We start from the raw sequence: 20942 nt of genomic DNA, 5'->3' as shown, positions 1-20942 counted from the left end.
GATTCTAGTACGTAATAAAGCTTATAGTAATAAGGAACTCAAGGAACACTCTATTTTGCCAACTGATTCTTTTAAAACGTTTAAGCTCTTTAAGATAGATTTTGTAGAAATCAGTTGTGTTTTGAAAAGCCAAAACTCTTCTCCTTTTATAGGAGAGTTTTACTTAGGGTTGGGTACCCATGTTCTCCTCAACTACCCACTAACAGTTACTGCTCAGTAACATGGGCATAGTTGGAGAGAAACAAGGGAGACCAAATCAAAACACTAAACGTACGTTAAACAGAAATACGTGGGGAGAGTTTCAAGGAACATGGAAAATCTTTTACTTGAGAAACAAGGATAATAAATCAGAATCCTATGTTTCATTTATTAATTAAATTCATTTTATTTATTAAAAAGATTTTCCAAGTTAAAACTCTTTTATAATTACAGTTAACATATTTCATTTAAAACGTACCAAAATACTTAGGTTCCTTTCGTTCCAAATTACGTATAAACAATATTAAATACTTACATAAATCTTAAACATAAACTCATATGTTGTAGTCTTCATGTTGCACCTTTAGAAGTTTCACTCGAAGACTTCCCAATTTGTTCCTTCTCTGGAACATCGAGGATCCACATAATATATGAGGATCTCGCCTTAGGAACTCGCCTAAGGATCTCGCCTTGCTTAATGATTATTTCTTCAATGTAGTGTCTGACATGGATCAATTACCTGCTTATATTCCACGTTGCTTAGTTTATCCAACTCAGGATCTCCTTAACTTAGCATTATCCCTCTAAGGATCTCGGAACCTATTATGCAACATAACTTAACCAATTGTCAGGAGTTTGCTTTGTCATCATCAAAACTTTAGGGTCAACAGTAGGAAATAGGAAAATGTGAATATATGAAAAGTCTCACATGGAAAAAACACAAACCACATTCAATATTTATATTTGGGTACGTGAGAGAATTATTTGATTAAGAAAGCATGAGAGTGACATGAGTGGACACACAACACACACGCGCGCCTTGGGCCTTTGGGCCTTGGTACTTGGCGAATGCGGTTCGCTGGTTCGCGGGCGTGAGGTGGATTATTCTTTTTGGTCTAAAGTTGGTTTAATTAATTCTAACGGGCAAAATTAATCAACCCTATAACTGTCCCATTAATCCCCACTAATGATATTGTAACTGCCCCTCTAAACCTCCAGTAAATCGTGAAACCACCCACTTTTTCCCGTTTTCCCATTACTAGTCGTTTATGGCTGTTGCATTTCTTCTATAAATACTTCTCTACAGTTTTTCATAAATACACAATCACATAAAGTATTCTCTGTATTCTCTCTCAAATTCTCAAACACAGTTCTCGTTTTTCAGGGTAAATATTATGGTCTCCAACCGAGGCTTGTGAGTGCACACAAACCTTGGTATCATGTTAACTATGGAGGGCAACAGTAAGTGTTATACTGCATCGGAGGTAGCGCGGAATTGTCTTTTACCGCAGTGGTTCGGCCACGGGCCGACAAAGTGTTCAGTTCGTGTATACGTAATACCCAACTAAGTTGTTCCAACTATTTATTTAGCTACCAAAAATTACTACTTGTAACCTATTAAACGACGTTTATAAAAATGTACATGTGTTACGTATATCTCTCTTTATTACGTGATGTTACCATTAATAAATATCATGTTATTGACAATCAAGAAACATGTAATAAGGATCGAACACCGGATCTCATGAATTAAAAGTTACACTTTCTACCATCTTACTCCGTAGCTAGCTACAGTGTACGTTATATTTTTTCAAATAGATATAAAATATAATCTTTTTAAAATGAGTTCATGTTTGCAAAAAGTAACCGCTAAAACCTAGAGCAACGCCCGGGGCTATAAATCAAGAACAAATGACCAACCGAGTTAAACGATAACTAGTTTTTGATCCCGTTCAAAGATCGAGAGTTATATGATAGTAGTTTAGCCGTATTTTAAAGTTCTAGTCTTACTGAGACTTGTGATTTTAGTTGAAATATACTACATAGAGGTTGAATTTAAAGGTTGAAAGAATAAATAAATGAAATGGTGCATTAAATTGAGGTTTAAAGAGGGAGATAGAGTGAAAGAGGTATGAATATATAAATTAAATGGTGAATTGATGTTGAATGAGGAAGATAAAGTGCAAGCGACATTAAACCGTAAAATATATCGAACAACAAAAGGAAGCGTTAGAAGTGTAAAATATACGTAGTAGAAAACAACAAAAGAAAAAATAAAAAACTAATGGAGTACCAAATTGATGGATGAAATAAAGAATAACACGTGTCATCTAATCATCTCTTATTTCACTTTTTAAATATTAGGTATATATCTTCTCATAATACAATGGAAAATCATTATATTTTATATAAGTAACGTAGGTCCTTATGCACTACAAATCTACAATTCATAATAGTAGGCACGTACACCATGATATAATAATTGGTCGGTACCACAAAATTTAAACACATGATTATAATGTTTACGTTATAACATATACTTGTATATACATATGAGCGATAGGATCATATGGAACGGGATATATTTTAAAATATACGTATATATTGTGACTAGCTTTTTATTCTATTTTTGTTTTAAAGTACTTGGAGTCTTGGGCTATTTGAACTGTAGCTTAAATTTGGACAGGGGAATAGACGAATAGTGGATTGAATATCATGACATGTTTCAATGTTACATATTCAGTGAACAATACGGAGTAATTATTCTGTGTATTTTTTGATAAGTTACAAATCTGATCCTTACAAAATTTGCGTGTTTGTCAATTGAGTTAAACTTAAATTTTCACACTAACTTTTTCTTTCTTAGATGAACAAAATAACTCAAATGTTATGTGTTTTGTCTCTGTCAAATAACATGCAATTCAGTTATTCTTACGAGAGTAAAAAAAAAAACTACCAAAAAAAAAAACCGTGTATAATTTCTATATTTGAAAAATAAATAAAAATCAAAGTATGTAGTCTTTTAATTTAAAATCATCCGTAATTTTAACAGGATGGAGACTTATTTTTGTGAAAGGCACTATATTCCTTAGAAGTTAGAACCGTAAACAATGAGCTAAGAATAAAACAACGAATCATTAATAACATTAATCAACGTGTAATTTTGTGATGCTTATACAAATTAAGATCATACGAAGTGGAGTAGTAGACAATACTTTGTACTCCGTATATATTGATTATATGTGAGGGCATGTTTTGAATAAATTTATGAAAGAAATGAAAGGATATAAATAAGATGGAAAAGGTAATGTTAAATATTACTTTATCCGTTTTTTTTATTCTTTAGGTTTATTTTTATATTATCACATAAGTGTTTTAATATTCTATCAAAATTTGTGAATGATGATTATTTTAACCAATTAAATTTTTTGGGGCATTTAATCTTTCACACTTTTCCATTGAGACATTAAATTTTTCTCATTTTCCAAATATCAGAATTTTGATAAAAGTGAAAATATTACTCCGTATAACTAAACGTAATTTGTCTTGTTTAAATAACAAAATAGACAAATATCAATGTACATTAATTAGTCGTTAATAGACGTGTAAAAAGCCAAACGTAAAAATAAAAAAGAAACGGAGGGAGTATCATTATAAATTGTTTGATATGCCTCGGGAAATGAATCACTTGTAACAATATATGGATTGACGAGGGTACTAATTTTGTTACATAAAATTTAGAGAGGTACTCCGTAATAAATAGTAATAATAATTACCCTTATCACACCTGTCATACCAAACATTAGATAATGAAAATAGTTAAACGATTCAATTTTCATCATTTAAAAACACCATATCAAACATACTCTAAATGTTTACATACAACTTTAAGCTAGGGTATTGTGTTGACGAAGTCTTTGCATGTGGATGTGTTTCAACTTTTAAGGGAAAGTCTATGACCAATAATTTATTCACATTTTTGTTTTTATTTGGAGAATGTCGTCTTTGTTGTCCTACGGAGTACTTTTTATTTGATTGGACTTTTTAAGTTGGTTGACTTGACTCGTAAGAGAACGCGGACTGACCTATCAACAAGCCTGTGACAAATTGTTACTCTTGTTTTGATGTGGACCTACTTTGAAGTTTAGCCCATTCCAAAAGGCCATTGTTAATCCTCTTTTGATTTGGACCTACTTTGAAGTTTGTTTAGCCCATTCCCAAAGACCATTGTCAATCTTCTTTTGATTTGGACCTACTTTGAAGTTTAGCCCATCCCAAAAGCCCATTATTAGACTATGATGGAGTTGGGTTGGCAGATAAAACAAGAAGTCAGTTGGCCCATTTACAAGGCCTAAAAGGTTCATGGGCTGCCTACTGCAACTTTATTTCTTCAAGGAAAAGTCGTAATGCCTTATTGAAAATGCATCCATTATTATCAATCCGTGGACTATGGACCATGTTGCACATAGAGCATGGTGCACCATGTATACCAAAAGAACACATGTGCATAAACAAAAGAACATGATACTACGACAAAAGAACATGCAATAAAATGTTTTACATGTTTGTTATAAAAAATCACAATTTATTAAAAATATAAAAAAAAATATATGTCCATGTTCTTTTTACGTAACCAGATGTTCTTTTAATTATATATTAATGTTCTTAAGGTGCAGCATACTCCATGTGCACCATGGTCCACCTTCTAAATTGCGATTATTACATACGGGGAGACCTCACATGAAAAATGATTTCCCCATACTTGTTTAGTTCCAAAAGACAATATACCGGACAAGATGATGGACGACAAAATTCTCTTCTCTTTTAACATCATTCAAAAAATATAAAATCAAACCAACTACTCAACGAGAGAACATCATCTGATATGGATTTGCGTAAACGGAAGTGACTTTAGCTATCCGATTCAAGCATCATATGACGATAACCATACCTTTTAGTTAGCCTCACAAGTCACAACCATAAGTGCAGCCTTGCATTCTACCACAAGGGATGCATCACAATCTCCTCTGGCGGAGGCAGCCATACTTTTGAGCTCCTGCTAACACCTCCACGCACCACATTATATATATATGAGCGTTGTACTTTGCGTAATCCTCAACCAGAGTATCATCAACTTAAATATTATTGATTAAGATTAAGATTAAGAGTATCATTAATCATATTAATGAAGATATTTACAAGCAAAGAATCCTACTACTCAAAGTCTCAGCCTACAATACTTATACTTCGATGTGGATCATTTATGGCCTTTTGTGTGACACGTTATTCGGTTTAAGTCCGGTTAAATTAAGTTGGGTACGTTACGTATATTATGATTTATGTTACGTTGTAAATTTGTTATTTTTATGAAAACAAAACAATTCTGAAAATGTCTCGCATCCCTCTTCTTCCAGACCATATACACAACAACACTGAAAATCATCTTGTACATCTGATGAGCACCTGCATTCATGATAATATAATCAATAACCCTAAATATTATTTTTTGTAGCATAGCATATTATGAGTAGTAAATAGTAAATAGAAGTGTAATCGTTAAAAAAGAGAGTAATAACTATATACGTACACGTATGAAGTAACTTTTAGTTTTTTAAATGCATTTTATGCTTCGCTAAAAGCTAAGAAAGCCATAAATAAATAAAATGTAGCTATTGAACTCGTTCCCGTGACCTGTAGAGTAATTAGAGAAGGTTATACAATTGTTCAAGAGACAATTAAGTGTATTATTTCTGTGCAATTGACTGCTATCTAACCAATAATTGAGATGTGTGGGGGTATCACCAATTTTTTTTTATTTTTTGGGCCCAAAAATTTTGGGCCGTGCTAGAGGTCCAATCGAATGTGGCAAACTTGTTGTTTGGGTAGGGTTGGGTTGGGCATTTGCGGATCCAATGTATGCCGAGTGGGATCACTTGACCCCACTTAGCCGAAAAAATTTGCATAATTTTTTACTAATTCGTATCAAAAAGTATTTAATTTAGTTAATTTTTCAGTAATTTTGTAATAGTGACCCCACTTAGTATAATTTCTAGACCCGCCACTGGGGTTGGGTTGGGTTGGGTTAGGTTAGGTTAGAGACGTAGAGTCCATTTAGGTTAGGTCTGATTCCAGTGGCAAAACTTTGGGGCCAGTTAGATTTTAACTTTGAGTTGGTCTGTTAATGTAAGATCAATTACAGGTAGGTGAATAAGTGAATCTTGGTTCGGGTGCTGGCGGGGTCTATTCGGATCGGGCCGGTCAATTCTATTTCTATTAAAAATATTTTATTAAGGGAAACTAATTCATTTCAACTATATATAAGTTCAATATGATCTACTCGGTCTTTTTTCAGGCCAATTTTAAATATGGTTTTGATTTAGGTTATGTCTTTTAGGTTGGGTCAATTTTTTCAGGTGTAGTGGGCAGCAAGATTTAGGCGTTTTATTTGGGGGGTTGCTAAATGCAGCATGATTTTACTTGACGCATCCCTTTTTTCGTTCATTTGTTTCATTCTGAAAAAAAAACCTAACACCCACTTTTATTGTTTTCTCTCAACCTTTTCCCCTATTATTTTTGTTCACGTAAACTTGAAATTTTTTAGTGTAACGTGTACGTGATAAAATTAGAATACGTATTTGGATTGACATAGACGATTTTTTTTGACTTGGAAAACGTTGGAATTGAGGTAATATCCGTTTTTTTCTGTTTTTTCCGAGTCACTTCATGTAACTTATATGAAATATACACTTCCATTTTGTACAGATTGAACAAAACAGAATTAGTTATTTCGTATAGATTGAACATAGTGGAACTAACTATTTCGTACAAATTGAACAAAATCGAGTTAACTATTTCATACAGATTGAACAAAATATAGTTAACTATTTCATACAGAAACCAAAGAATTAAAAAGGGTATTTCTGATTTTTTAAAGGGGTACGCCAAAGTAATTGAAGATTGCGTATAGTACACGGGTTTATTTGTTATTTGTTTGAGGTGGACAATTTTTTCGTTAACGTACAAAAAAGAAGAAGAAAAAAAAATAGAGATACGTGTGGAAGATCGAAGATTGTCCCGACAAATGACATCAAAATGCATTAAAGCCTGTATTGTCTCATCGGAAGGGTCTACAAAGAAAACAGAATAGAGAGTTTGATCACTTTGCTTTTTTGTGATAAAATTCGTGATGTTGATATCGTTGATATTGTTGATTTTGGATTTTCGTCGGTGACATGGATAATCGAATGTAATCGATGATGAGATAAATGAATTAACGGATTTTTCATGAAATGACCCCGAGGTTTGCGTTAATGCACCAAATACCCCTAATGTTTCCAGAATGCACCAAATACCCCCGAGGTTTAAAACAATAACACCAAATGCCCTTAATGAGCATTTTCCGTCCATTCCGTTAACTCTCTGTTAGCGTGAATTTACTTTTTTGCCCTTACTCAACCATTTTCTCTCCTAATCCTAATATTAAAACTTAATTATATTAATTAAACCCCCCAAAAAAATAATTAACTACTATTATTTTTAAAACAAACCCAAAAAAGAAACCCAAAACTCTTTTTTGGGATCTTCTCTAATTAAACCCAAATTTTACAAAAAAAATAAAAAAAATAAACATTCTTGAACTTCCTTCTATTGCGTTTCTTCTTCTTCCTTCTACTGCGTTTCTTCTTCTCTTCTTCTTCTTCTTCACCATTAAAACGCATCTCTCATCTTCCTCACCATCATATTAATTTAATCCAGTGTATACTTAATTATATTAGTTAAACCCAAAAAATTAATTGCCTCAATTTAAAAAAAACCCCAAAAGTTTTGTTTGGGATTTCTTTCATAGATCTGAATTTTGAGGAGATGCGAAAAACGCAGGCTAAGACAAACGCATACAGAAGCTTACGACGGTGGTGGTAGAGGAGGCTGCGACGGTGGTGGTGGACCCTGCGATGTAATTGCCTCAATTGCGGTGGTGGAGCTTCTTCACCCTCAATCTTCGATTGAGAAGACCCACCATATCTGATTTATTCAATGAATTTTTTGGGTTAAAGAAAGAAAAGAAGAAGAAGAGGGTGGTTGTAGGTCTGGGGAATATAGATTGGAATCCCCCAATATTGTTGATTTGGGGATAATATTTTTGTTAAGGTTTGTGAATTTTGAGGAGGTGCGAAAATCAAATGTGATTGTTTTAGGTTGAGTTGATCTGAATCTTTGAAAGGGGAAGCAATGGGGTTGGGGATTTTCAAAAAGCCCAAGGAATGTGAAGGTGAAATAATGGGTTAACAATGGAGATTGAAAAGGGAAAGAGAAAGATACAGAAAGATAAAGGGAAAAAAAAGAAAAAAAATTAACTTAATTTTAACGGAAAGTTAACGGAATAGACGGAAAATGCTCATTAAGGGCATTTGGTGTTATTGTTTTAAACCTCGGGGGTATTTGGTGCATTCTGGAAACATTAGGGGTATTTGGTGCATTAACGCAAACCTCGGGGTCATTTCATGAAAAATCCGATGAATTAAACCCTCCCTTTTTTTTTTTTTTTATGATTACACTTTATTTTTTGCGGTTGTCTATGTACACATTTGACCATCAATGTATCTAATTACATATGAATTTTTATTAAAATTTTATATCTTGAACATACATATTGATAGAAATCCAACAACATTTCAAGCATATTATTTTGATAATTGTAATACCGGTGAGCGATAATTTACGGTCAAAGTTTATAAAGTTTGACAACACAAATTAAAATGTACTCCCTCCGTCTCTTTTTGTTCTTTACGTTTGGCTTTTTACACGTTTATTAACGACTAATTAATGTGCATTTGATTCCTCTATCTTTTTTTATTTAAACAAAGCAAATTGCATTTATTTATAATGTTTTCACTTTTATCAAAATTCTGATATTGGGAAAATGAGAAAAAAAAAATTAATGTTTCAATAGAAAAGTGTGAGATATTAAATGACCTAATGAATTTAATTGGTTAAAATAATCATTGAACATAAATTTTGAAGTAGAATATTAAAATATTTATGTGATAATATAAAAGGAAATGTAAAGAACATTTTGGGACACCCAAAGAGAAAAACGTAAAGAACAAAAAGAGACGGAGGAAGTAACCAACAACAACAAAGCCTTATTCCCAAAATGTTTTGGGGTCGGCTAACATGAATCGTCGTAAGAGAATCGTCATTGTCATCAATCAAACCAGAAAGAGCGGGAAGTTAAAAAATAAAAAACAAGGAAGAGAAAGTGGAATTAATGAGAGTAAAATAAGAGGAAAGAGATAATAAAAATAAGTAAAGTTTAAAATAAATGAATAAGTAAAACAAGTACATTTCAAAATAGCATGTAAATTTAAAAAAAAACATTTAAAAAATTTTAAAAATAAAAAATAAAAAATAAAAAGTAAAAAGAAACAGAAAAATGGAAGCTGTATAAGTCAAATGAAGTCATCAATGTATATTCTCTCCCTCCACTTTGTCATATCCAACGTCATATTTTTCCTCAATATCAAAAAAAGTCATATCATGCTCAATCGCCTTCCTCCAAGTTTTCTTAAGTCTTCCCCTACCCCTTGCAATTCTATCACTTCGCCACCCTTCTATCCTCCTAATCGGGGTATCACTTGATCTTCTACTTACATGTCCAAACCATCTTACACGATCTTCCATCATCTTAAACTCAATCGGTGCAACTCCTACTTTCTTCTAATAATCTCATTCCTCAAACGATTCTTTCTTGTATGCCCACACATCCAACGTAACATGCGCATCTCCGCCACAATCATCTTATTCACGTGACATTGTTTCACTTCCCAACATTTCGTGCCGTATAACAAAGTCAGTCGGTAAAAAAAATTCTTCAATCTTTGGGGCATACCTGGATCACATAGGAACCTCGTGGCACCTTTCCACTTCAACCAACATGCTTTGATTCTATGAGCCACATCGCCATCCAATTATCCATCGTTTTGGATAATAGATCCTAAATAACGAAACATTTCAGAGCCCTGGACATTTTCCCATCTAAGGTAATCGCCCTTGTCTCTTTGTCTTGGACTCCACTAAACTTACACTCCATATATTCCGTCTTGTTTCTACTCAGCCTAAAACCTCGGGATTCCAAAGTTTGTCTCCATAACTCAAACTTACTTTACACTCCTTTTGTTTCATCAATCAACACAATTTCACCTGCAAACATCATGCACTAGGGTATAACATCTTGAATCGACCTCGTCAATTCGTCCATGACTATAGCAAAAAGAAACGGGCTAAGTGCAGAACCTTGATGCACTCCAATTGTAATGAGGAATTATTCGGTCTTACCAACACTAGTTCTCACACTCGTGCTAACTCCCTCATACATGTCCTTGATGATATCAATATACTTCATCGGAATTCTTTTCCTACTTAATGCCCACCAAAGAATTTCCCTGTGTACCTTATCATACGCCTTCTCCAAATCAATGAAAATCATATGTAAATCCTTCTTCTTATCCCGATAATTATCCATTCGTTGCCTTATAAGATGAATGGTTACCTAGTCGATCTCCCAGGCATAAATCCAAACTGATTCTCCGAAATTTTCACAGTTCTCCTCAATATTTGCTCAATAATCCGCTCCCAAGTTTCATAGTATGACTCATTAGTTTGATTCCTCGATAGTTGGCACAATCCTGGACATCAACCTTATTCTTGTACAAGGGGATGATAGTACTTTTCCTCCACTCTAATGACATCTTATTACTTCCCTAAATCTCGTTGAAAAGAGTTTTTACCTATACAACCCCTCTATCGATCTCCCAAACATATCCAGACTTCGATAGGTATACCATCGGGCCCCACTGTCCTCTCACGTCCCCAATATCGCGCCCTTGATCACCGTTGAACAAGTTATCAAAGTAGAACCTCCATCTATCCTTGATTTCCTTATCTCCCACCAAAACTTTTTGATCAACGGGGAAAACAACCATTTAAAAAAAAAAAAAAAAAAAAAACTCGGACAGAGTATTAGACTAGTAGTTGTTTAGTTATTTTCAAAAGGGTGTTTAGTTACTTCAATTCAATTCAATTAGAGGTGGTCCATTATGCTGTGTGTGCCCATCCACTCTAATTACTCACTCTCTATGTCGTATGGTATTAAGTACCTCTCAAAGCTAAGACTTGTAGAACTTGTGGGATTCGGGGTCGCATTGAGATTTATACAATCGTACCAACCATAAGCGATCGACCTAATTGAGCGCACGTCAATTCTACTTGATCCCAATACACAAATTAATAAACGTATACCCCGTGTGGTGTGACACATTGACGCCTATAAGGTTATAAAAGTCGACATTGACCAACTTTTTTTGGATTAAAAATAAATGTTAATGCGTATTACATATTATATAAACAAAAGGTTTTGCACGTTCAAAGCGAAAAATAAATGTATTGTATATCGGGTAACTTTAACCCAAAATTTGGTAATCTTTCACATGTTTTAATTTGATTAAATTTTATATTATTATAATTTGACGGATAAACCTTGTAAAAGGTTATATATGTCGTTGTTTTATATACTATTGGTGATTTTGAAAGGATAATTTTTTGATTTAAGCGGAAAAATTTATCACTAAAAAATACGTAATAGATAACTTTTACATTACACCGGATAACTTTAAACATTTGAACTTAACTTTACTCTAATGTACAATATTTAGTGTACACTGTCTTTAAATAAGTGTTTGTGTTATATAAAATGTTGTTGAACTAGTATAAATACATGTATATTTCAACTGAAATTATTTTAGATATTTTTTACTAGCTAACTAGAAATTAAAATGGTTAAAAATGACATTGAGAAAGTATTATTTTAGATAGACGAGCGTGTTAATTACGAACTAAAATTTTTTCAATTGTAAAATTAACATCATATGAACAAGGGCAACGATGAATGTATGTAGAGTTTAAATGAGAAATTAATAAGATAACTCAAAGTATTGCACCGCGCAACACGTAATTTTGTCATTCCTAAACTGACCAATATGGATCACAAATTCACAACACACCGGTTTAAGAAACGTATTAGCAGAAATGTAGATTCACAAATGACAACAGTATGATCTTGAGTAGACCCCACTTCGTTATCTACCATACCTAATATTTGATCTCGATGCTGGAGCTGATAATGTTGTGCAACTATGCAAGACAATCATACGAGTACGTACTAGTACAGTAGTACTCCGTATTATTTAAAATAAAGTCAATTATATCCACATGTTTTATGAGAAAGGTTAGTGAGCGTTTGATGATGTGCACACTAATTAAAGAACGTACTAGCTCTCTTTATTGTGGATTCAATTCTAATTAAAAATAATACTCATTTTGTCCCTTAATATTCGCACCGTTTTGACTTTTTACACTATTTACATAATTCACTTTGACCTTATTTTATTTATAGGATATGAAAACAAATGTTAGTATATAATATATTGTTGGCTTCATCTTAATATATATTTTCAAGATATTAATATATATTTTTATAAGTTTTTATAATATGTATTTAAAAATATTGATGGTCAAAGTTGTGCATTGGCAAGCGTGTCCAGTCAAAACGGTGCGAGAATTAAGGGACGGAGGGAGTACTCTGTAATTAAATTAAAGATTGTCGATTTAGTATGGACCGGACTAATCTTATGGAATCATGCTCTTATTTACTACAGTGTTTTACACGTTTAACCACGGTCGTTTGTTGTGAAGGCGGTGAAAACTCCTCGTAGTAGAATCCAAAAAAATTATTGTATGTAAAGTATGCACACATCTATTCTGTAAGTGAAGAACTGAGCACATTTCAGTAATCACACTTTTCGTGTTACATATCTAGACTAAAATACCCTCACTCATAATTTAATGCAATGAACAATTAAGAATACAAATTCAAAATGCACATAAATCTATTCTAATTTCCTACAAGGAAGCAAAACCCATAAATGACAACAACAAAAGAAAGTCAAACTAATTTTGACTATGTCGTGTAATCTTTAAGAGGGAACACATAAAATTTACAATCTCTCCTAAGATTATGCAATCAATCAAACAAAGTACCTCAATCAATTTTTTATGTCATTGCAAAACAAAACCAGCCATATAATTCCGAAAATGTGTTTAGTTGCCAAAATCTTGAAGTGTTAAAGACGGAAAATTATAATTGCGCAACTTAATTTTTTTTTTAAAGTAAATCAGTACTATGAGTTATAAAAAAAAATAAAAGAAAACTAAATTAAAAACACACTTCATCCCAAAAAACTCTACCACATTTTAAATGACGATGATCTCGCGCTAATACACGTAAGTATTTTCTTATTGATACTAATTACTTCTTCTAAATCCGTGCACAAATAATCAAATTAAAAACAAAACGATTATGTTATTTCATGATTATAATTGTAAAAATAGAATGATTAACAAAATAAGCAATTCATGATTATATTAGAGGATGATGTAATTAAACTAATTAGTAATTGTATGCACGAAATAGGGAAAAATTAACAAAAAAAAAACTTATTAAAAGAACGGCCGGCCTTTTAAACAATTAATCTTCAACTTCGATTTCTTCTACTCCAATAATTTGTTGTATATAGTTTGTTTTGGTTGCTGAGATGCAACTCGATCCAAACTTAATTTAGTAATTAGTTTCGTCTTCTAAATTGTACTAAAACACTTGAATCGTTATGCATGTAAATATTATATAGTTCGTCATTGCATTCAATAACCCCGTCGAATAACTTTCACCAAATAAGACATGTTTTTCATCAACTCATTAAAAAAATGAAGTAATATGCAATATTATTTTTGATTTTTTTTTAAAAAAATGATGTAATATGCAAATATTTATATTGAGTTTCTTTGTTAATTGTTGTACTTCTATGTGCAATACTGCTTAAAATGTAATATTGTATGACATGTGTGCAATCATGTAATGAGCAAGGTTACTGCTCTTTTATATTGCTCTATATTAGTATATTATCATACTATATTGTTGAACTCACAATTGCCGGAAACAAAGGATTTAAAGACACTACTCTGTATTATTTTAAGTCCTATCTCTTTTTCCGTTGGGTCTACCAGTGAACAACTATACATATTAAAAAACAAACAAATTTTGAACATGTTAATTTGGGGTTTTAGATTCATTTTTATTTTTAAAAGTTGAGGCATTGTTTCGGTGACAATTGACATATGTCGGAGATTAGTGGCTATGAGTTGAGGCGAATGTGGATAGTCGTGATTATATTTAGCTTATAATGGAGTTTGAGATAAAAAATAAAAAATTAGACATAATGTTTTTCCTACTATATTTATTATATAATTAGTGGACTCATCTTATTTATATGCGCATAAAAAAATACAATCACAATATTTACAATAGTGAAATGTTTGTTTAAAGGAACTTTATGAACAATTATTCCTATATATTATTTGAGGTTATTAGATACAATAACACAATGTGACGGTTTAATTTAATATCGCACGCATTGTGTGCATATAAGACTAGTTTTATATATCGGCAGATGTAATACCTGTGCTAAAGGATACACCAACCTATGTAAATCAGGCTAGGATCATATAGAAATACATTGTTTTTTTTTTGTTAATTTAACCATTACACTTCACTAATAATTGTATTAAAACTATCAAAACGTCTATCTTGACATTAGTGGACTGAAAGATTGTATACGATAAGTTGCTTGTTTATTTGGTCTATCTTCCTCCTCCGGTCCTATTTGTAATTTATGTTGACTTATTTGGGTCTAATAACAAACGCCGTAATTGAAAAAATAAAACATGGATCAATAGAGTAATCCTTAATTTGCAATATCTTTCCACACTTTTGTGCTTTGGAAAAGGGACCAGACCAGCACCAAAATAAAGAAAGGAAAAGAAGTGGATTTTTTAAAACAAAGGAAAAGAATGGGTACCCCTAAAAAGGTTTAAAAGGAGGAGCTCGAGAAAAGCAAGAAAACTACTTCCTTTGGAAGTATCCTTTGTAGGCAACTGCCCACATGGTTGTATTATGCTAATCAACTATTAATATGAAGTAATGATGCACTCGTTTAGGAATTACAATCCCATCAAATCATATCTAACACTTCTAAAAGTAGTAGAGTTCATAGGATAATTCCTTACATTTTCAATTACCATATACCTTCTCCACAATCAACCAGTTTAAATATAGATGTTGCTCTTACACTTTATGTGCTACAACAATTGTTGCGAAATTTAGCCTCGAGCTCGTAGAACATTAAAAAACGGAAGGAGTATAACATTAAGAAATAACAGAAATAGATTTTATCATATTTTCTTTTTATTGAATTTTTTTTGAGCATTTTTGAGATTATTTCAATGGGAAGATCTTCTGTTAGATACTTTGACCTACGTTAGGCCATGTTTTTTTGGACTTAATTTCAGTTTCATGGCTTATTTTTAGTCCAGTAGCATTCAATTTAGTTAAGTTAAGTTAAATTAAATTAAGTTCAGTTCATCTCAAAGGAATAGAGCCTCAATATATTTTGATCAACTGAGAACTTGTATTGCCATGTACAAGTATTTGTAATGGAAAACAATCTTAAGCCTTTTTTGAAAATTAAAGGATATACAATGATTTACATTAATTTTAGTTGATTACATTAGTTGATTTGATTAATTCGTTGTATTATATGTTTGTGCAAAAGCCTTAAGTGCATAGTGGAAGGAGAAAGGAAAAAAATAAAAAATTAGTTTAAATTGACAACGATAAATGTGTTGCACTATTTTGAAAACGCAAAAAAATACATTGTTACATTTATTCAAAAACGTAGAGAGTAATTTGGTTGCTACATAGTATTTTACTGAATAAAATGACTAGTAATTCACAAACCTCTCTTCCATAAATCTTACACAACAAGCTTTTTCAAATTAGTTTTTTTTTTTCAGTTCAAACATCTTTTTCAGTTATTATTAAACTACGGTGTAATAAACACCTCCGCCAAAATTTATACCAGGCATATCCACCCTTTTATCATAAACCTCTATTTTTATCCCAAACCCCTCTCCCCCCACCCCACCACCACCCCCTACAAACATTTATCAACTCAAATGTACTATTGTAATATTTATTTTTGTTATTCTCTCCGTTCCTTAAAACATTTCCTATTTAATGAAAATCATGATCATTAAGAAATTGCATGTGTATGTAAGAAAAAAAATACGGAGTACTTCGTATTACAGAGTACTATCTTATGTACTTACTTCGTATGTTGATAATGTACACAATAAAAAATAAAAATGGATGTGAGGGTGTTTGAGTGTGATTCGTGTGAAAAGGCAAGTGTGAGTAAGAAAAAACAATAATGCACATTTTTATTCTTGTTTTATTGATACAAATTTTTAAAAAAGTGAGAAGAATTGCTGATTTAAAATAGAAACATGAAACATTTTTAGAAACAATTAGGAAAGCAGATTTTATTAAGAAACTAACTACGGAGTATTTTATTTATATTTTGATGTTAGATGCTTGGAAATTGGAATTGCAAAAATAGGACGTTTAGGAAAAACAAAACAATGAAAAAGCTCACTATACTGAAAGAGACAGTACTATGTTAAATATCCATGACATCCACACTTTGAAAAAATTAAAATAAAATAAAAATAGCAACTCATTTTCTAAGTCCTGGTTTTCTAGGAGTGAGAGAGACAGAGAGGAGAGTGAGAGGGAAAGCAAGGAAAATGTGAAGATTTACAACTTGCTTCAAAATCACCAAAAAACAGTGCAAAATTTTCTATCAATTTCTATTTTCTGTCTTCTTCATTTATTGTGATAAACAACATTTTCAAAAAATTTGGAATTTCTTGAAAAAATGACAAGAATGAGGAAAAACATTTTTATTTTTATAATTTTGTTTCTTTTTCTCCAACAAAATAATTTAAACATTGAAGGCAGAACAATTTCCCCTGTTTCTGCTCCTCTGTTTTCACCTTCAATTTCTCCATCAATGGCTCAATCTTCTCCAGGTAAAGCTCTCTCCTTTTTCCCCCATAATTGTTACTAAGTTTTCCATAATTACAATCAAAAGTGTCTTCAGTTTTTGGGGCCACTTCAAAAATTCAAAAAAGAAAAGAAATAAACAGTTATGACCCAGAACAATGAATTGAATTTATGCACTAAAATTATTGCTAGATTTTATCTCCAAATTAATGTGGCTCATACTTAACATTATCTCTCTGCTACCTCCCTACTTCCATAAATCAGCTATTTATTTAATTTGCTGTTATTTCTTCACTAAGCTTCTGTTTTTTTGGACTTGGGTCAATGCCTTTGAAGTGTGATTCTTGCTAATTTTGTAAATTTGATCCCAGAAATTTGCAATTTAGGTTGGAAAAATTATCAATTTGTAAATTTTAATTAGTTAAGATTGATTTTTAGTTAATTTGTTGGATTTGGTGTACAGGAATTGAAGTGGGTGGTGAAAATACAAAAATGATTTCAAACACAAGACTGAGAGTAGCCCTAATTGTTGCTTGTGCTTCAGTTGGTTTTTTTATGTTAACATTGTTTTGTTTGTGGATTTATCATAAGAGAAATTATGGTAACAAATCCGGAAAGAAGAATGCTAGAAATTCAGGTAAATTTTGTTTGTTAGGGTAGGATCTTGTTATTATTCTTGATTTTAGGCTTAATGTGATAGTAATGTTCTTGATTTTATGTCTGGGATTCAGATTTCATCAGTCGATTTTCGTTCAATCAATCAAAGGGCACCTTGAATTCTTTGAAAATGAATGTCAAATTAAGAGGGTGTGTCTCTAATATGGAGTATAAGATGCTAGAGGCTGCCACCGGAAACTTCGACGAAAGCAATGTCGTAGGTGTGGGTGGTTTTGGATGTGTATACAAGGCTAAGCTTGATGGTAATTGTTATGTTGCTGTGAAGAAAATGGATGGGGGTAGTCAAGAAGCCGAAAAAGAATTCCAGGTACCATTTAATTGTTGTTCATATGCTTGTAGTTTCTGTCCCAAGATGATGAACTTGCAATGGTTTCTAACTGTGATTCATTGTGTGATGATGAAATTGCATAATGCAGAATGAGATCTCGTTGTTAAGTAAAATCCGGCAGCAGAATATTATAACTCTTCTAGGCTATTGCATTCATGGTGATTCAAGATTTCTTGTGTATGAACTTATGGAAAATGGATGCCTAGAAACTCAGTTGCATGGTAATATTTCAAAACACTCTTATATGTTATGTTACTCGGACTTGGGTACTCATGTCAGACAAGGAAATGTGTCTAAGTCTCTAAGATCAGACTCGGCTGCTCTATGTGAAAAATCCATGTTTATTATCCAAAATTAAGTGTTAACTGTCTGTAACAATGTCAAGTGTCAAGGATCCGACACAGTACTTAGGCTCCGTTCTATTCAACTTATATTGACTGAACTTATACTATCTGAACTTAACTGAACTTATTTTATCTGAAAAAAATTGTATGTGAAAATCTCTGAAAAAAACTTATTTTTACTGAACTTATATTATCTGAACTTATTTTGTCTGAAATAAGTCAAAATAAGTCGAACTGAACAAGCAAGGTGAAATGTGGAGTCCGAGTTGATCAATGTTGAAAGTATATTGTCAAGTTGAAAGTTCTATAGCATGAAAGGATGGAGAAGCTAATATTTGTATTTGATCAATGTTTGTAGGTGTTTCCCGAGGATCAGCTTTAACTTGGCATATACGAATGAAAATCGCTCTTGATATTGCAAGGTGACATTTTAAAACAAATATATAAACAAATTCACTTGTTAACTTTTGTGTTTTTTAATCGAATGACGACAAATTTGTATGTCTTGATCAGAGGATTAGAATTTCTACATGAGCACTGTAACCCTCCAGTCATTCATAGAGATCTTAAATCATCTAACATCCTTCTGGATTCCGAGTTCAATGCCAAGGTTAATACCTTATTTTGTGTTAATCGAGTATTATATTATCATTGATTTAAATTTCTACGCATTTGAATGATTAGCTGATGTAACTTGATCCGACCTCACCCCATTAACTTGATCTTTGGTAGCTATCGGATTTTGGTTTTGCTATCACGGATGGACCTCATACCAAGAACAACATCAAGCTCTCGGGTACCTTAGGGTATGTGGCACCCGAGTATCTTTTAGATGGTAAGTCAACTAAGCCTGCTTAGGATGCTTAATTAGTAAGCTGTAAATTCTCTATCATATCCTAGGTGCTTATAATTAGCTTTTGTCTAGCAGTATATTTCTTCGTTCTAGATGCATTATAATGAATGGCTTTGTCGGGTTTCTTTGTTTAATAATCTCAATCTCATATAATAATATCATCTTAAGTAAGTGTATATGAAATTATAAATACCAAGTAGTACTTTTGTGGTTTATATTAAATTTGAATTGCATATGGGTGCACATGTAATGCTGGTGAATAGCAGGTGGGTCAATTATGTTATGGAAACTCTGCTCTTACTTGGTTTAAATTAGTTGAACTTGCCGCCATATTCTTGCTGGAGTTGAGATTGCCTCGGTCCACTATATTAATTGCCAGATACACAGAAACTTGTAGAAATCAGAATATTAATTCATTGTTGTATCCTCTGGCTAGATTACTGGAGCATGATTGAATTGCTTACCAAGAATTCAAATGATTGTAGTGGTTAGATTGCGCATAATCAATAAATTATTATTTCCTGCAGATGAAAACGATTAGGTGTAATCATTGTAGGAATCTGTTTTACAATTTCGGCTTTGTTATTTCACCTTCAACTATGTTGAGGACGCTAGTGTGACTACTGTCTGACAATTTGACAGACAACTGTGGCAATGCACATAGAAAGTTGTCGTTGAATATGTGATTAATTAAGGGATTTGTTTGTTGTCAGGTAAATTGACTGATAAAAGTGATGTTTATGCATTTGGAGTGGTGCTTTTGGAGCTTCTCCTTGGGAGAAAGCCGGTGGAAAAACTTTCACCGTCTCAATGCCAATCCATTGTGACATGGGTATGTATACTGTGCTACTCCTATAAATGTTTGCCGATTTATTGAGTGATAAGATTTGAAATCTGAAGTTCAATCTATTGCAGGCAATGCCGCAATTGACTGACAGATCAAAGCTTCCGAACATTGTGGATCCCGTGATCCGTGACACCATGGATCCTAAGCATTTGTACCAAGTAAATTATCAGAATACTTCCCTACTTCCCTACTTTTACTTGATTGTTTATTGTAGTCCCTAAGATTCTGTCAAGTTGGGTCCTTAAATTTATGGTCAGAAGTAAGAATTATTCTGCTGCTAATGACCCATGCTAAAATTTGCTAAGAAAACAGTTTCTGCTGTAATATTTGTAGGTGGCTGCTGTGGCTGTGTTATGCGTGCAACCAGAACCAAGTTATCGTCCATTGATTATCGACGTTATGCATTCACTTGTTCCGCTCGTTCCAGTTGAACTTGGAGGTACTCTAAGAATAAACCAGCGCACTAATTCAAGGGCATCTGCAACATATACGGAGCAGCAGACAGCTTAGGAGGTTGGATATCTTCTGCATTTGCATCGAACACAATTTTGAACTTGCATTCGCGTTATTCACAGCCTATCTTCCCATATCATCAAGCTTTTCTTTGAATTTCTCCTTGTATCTTTTCATTAAAGTAACCAAGTTTGTAAATTGATACACATATAAAGTTGAATCTATATCATCTGTGTACAGGAAATGCAGTCTATTATACACCATCATGCTGATATACATTGCTTTCAGAACCAGCCTGCATCTTGAAATTCAAACCGTATATGACAGTCTATTGTGTGCGTTAATGACAGTAACCCTATATGATTTGAATCGAACCTAGTCCGCACTACTTATTCGACAATCTGTCACCTCTAATTGCGTACGTGAGTGAAAGAGAGAGATCGAGC

The 20942-nt window shown here is 32.6% G+C and overlaps 1 protein-coding gene across 1 annotated transcript; it reads left to right on the top strand.

Moving 5' to 3' along the window:
- The first annotated feature begins 16642 nt into the window (after positions 1 to 16642).
- LOC110798396 (probable receptor-like protein kinase At1g80640) lies at positions 16643 to 20740 on the top strand. The gene is made up of 10 exons (XM_022003571.2): positions 16643 to 17019; positions 17457 to 17630; positions 17725 to 17978; positions 18088 to 18220; positions 18702 to 18765; positions 18857 to 18953; positions 19076 to 19178; positions 19910 to 20028; positions 20112 to 20201; positions 20377 to 20740. Exons 1-10 carry the CDS (start codon positions 16866 to 16868, stop codon positions 20551 to 20553), a joined length of 1365 nt encoding a protein of 454 aa, XP_021859263.2. The 5' UTR covers positions 16643 to 16865; the 3' UTR covers positions 20554 to 20740.
- Positions 20741 to 20942: the final 202 nt, after the last annotated feature.

The sequence above is a fragment of the Spinacia oleracea genome, chromosome 1 (genome assembly GCF_020520425.1).
Source record: "Spinacia oleracea cultivar Varoflay chromosome 1, BTI_SOV_V1, whole genome shotgun sequence".
NCBI classification, from domain to species: Eukaryota; Viridiplantae; Streptophyta; class Magnoliopsida; order Caryophyllales; family Amaranthaceae; genus Spinacia; species Spinacia oleracea.
The sequence above is the reverse complement of the archived record's forward strand: the minus strand, read 5'-3'. Positions and strand labels throughout refer to the sequence as shown.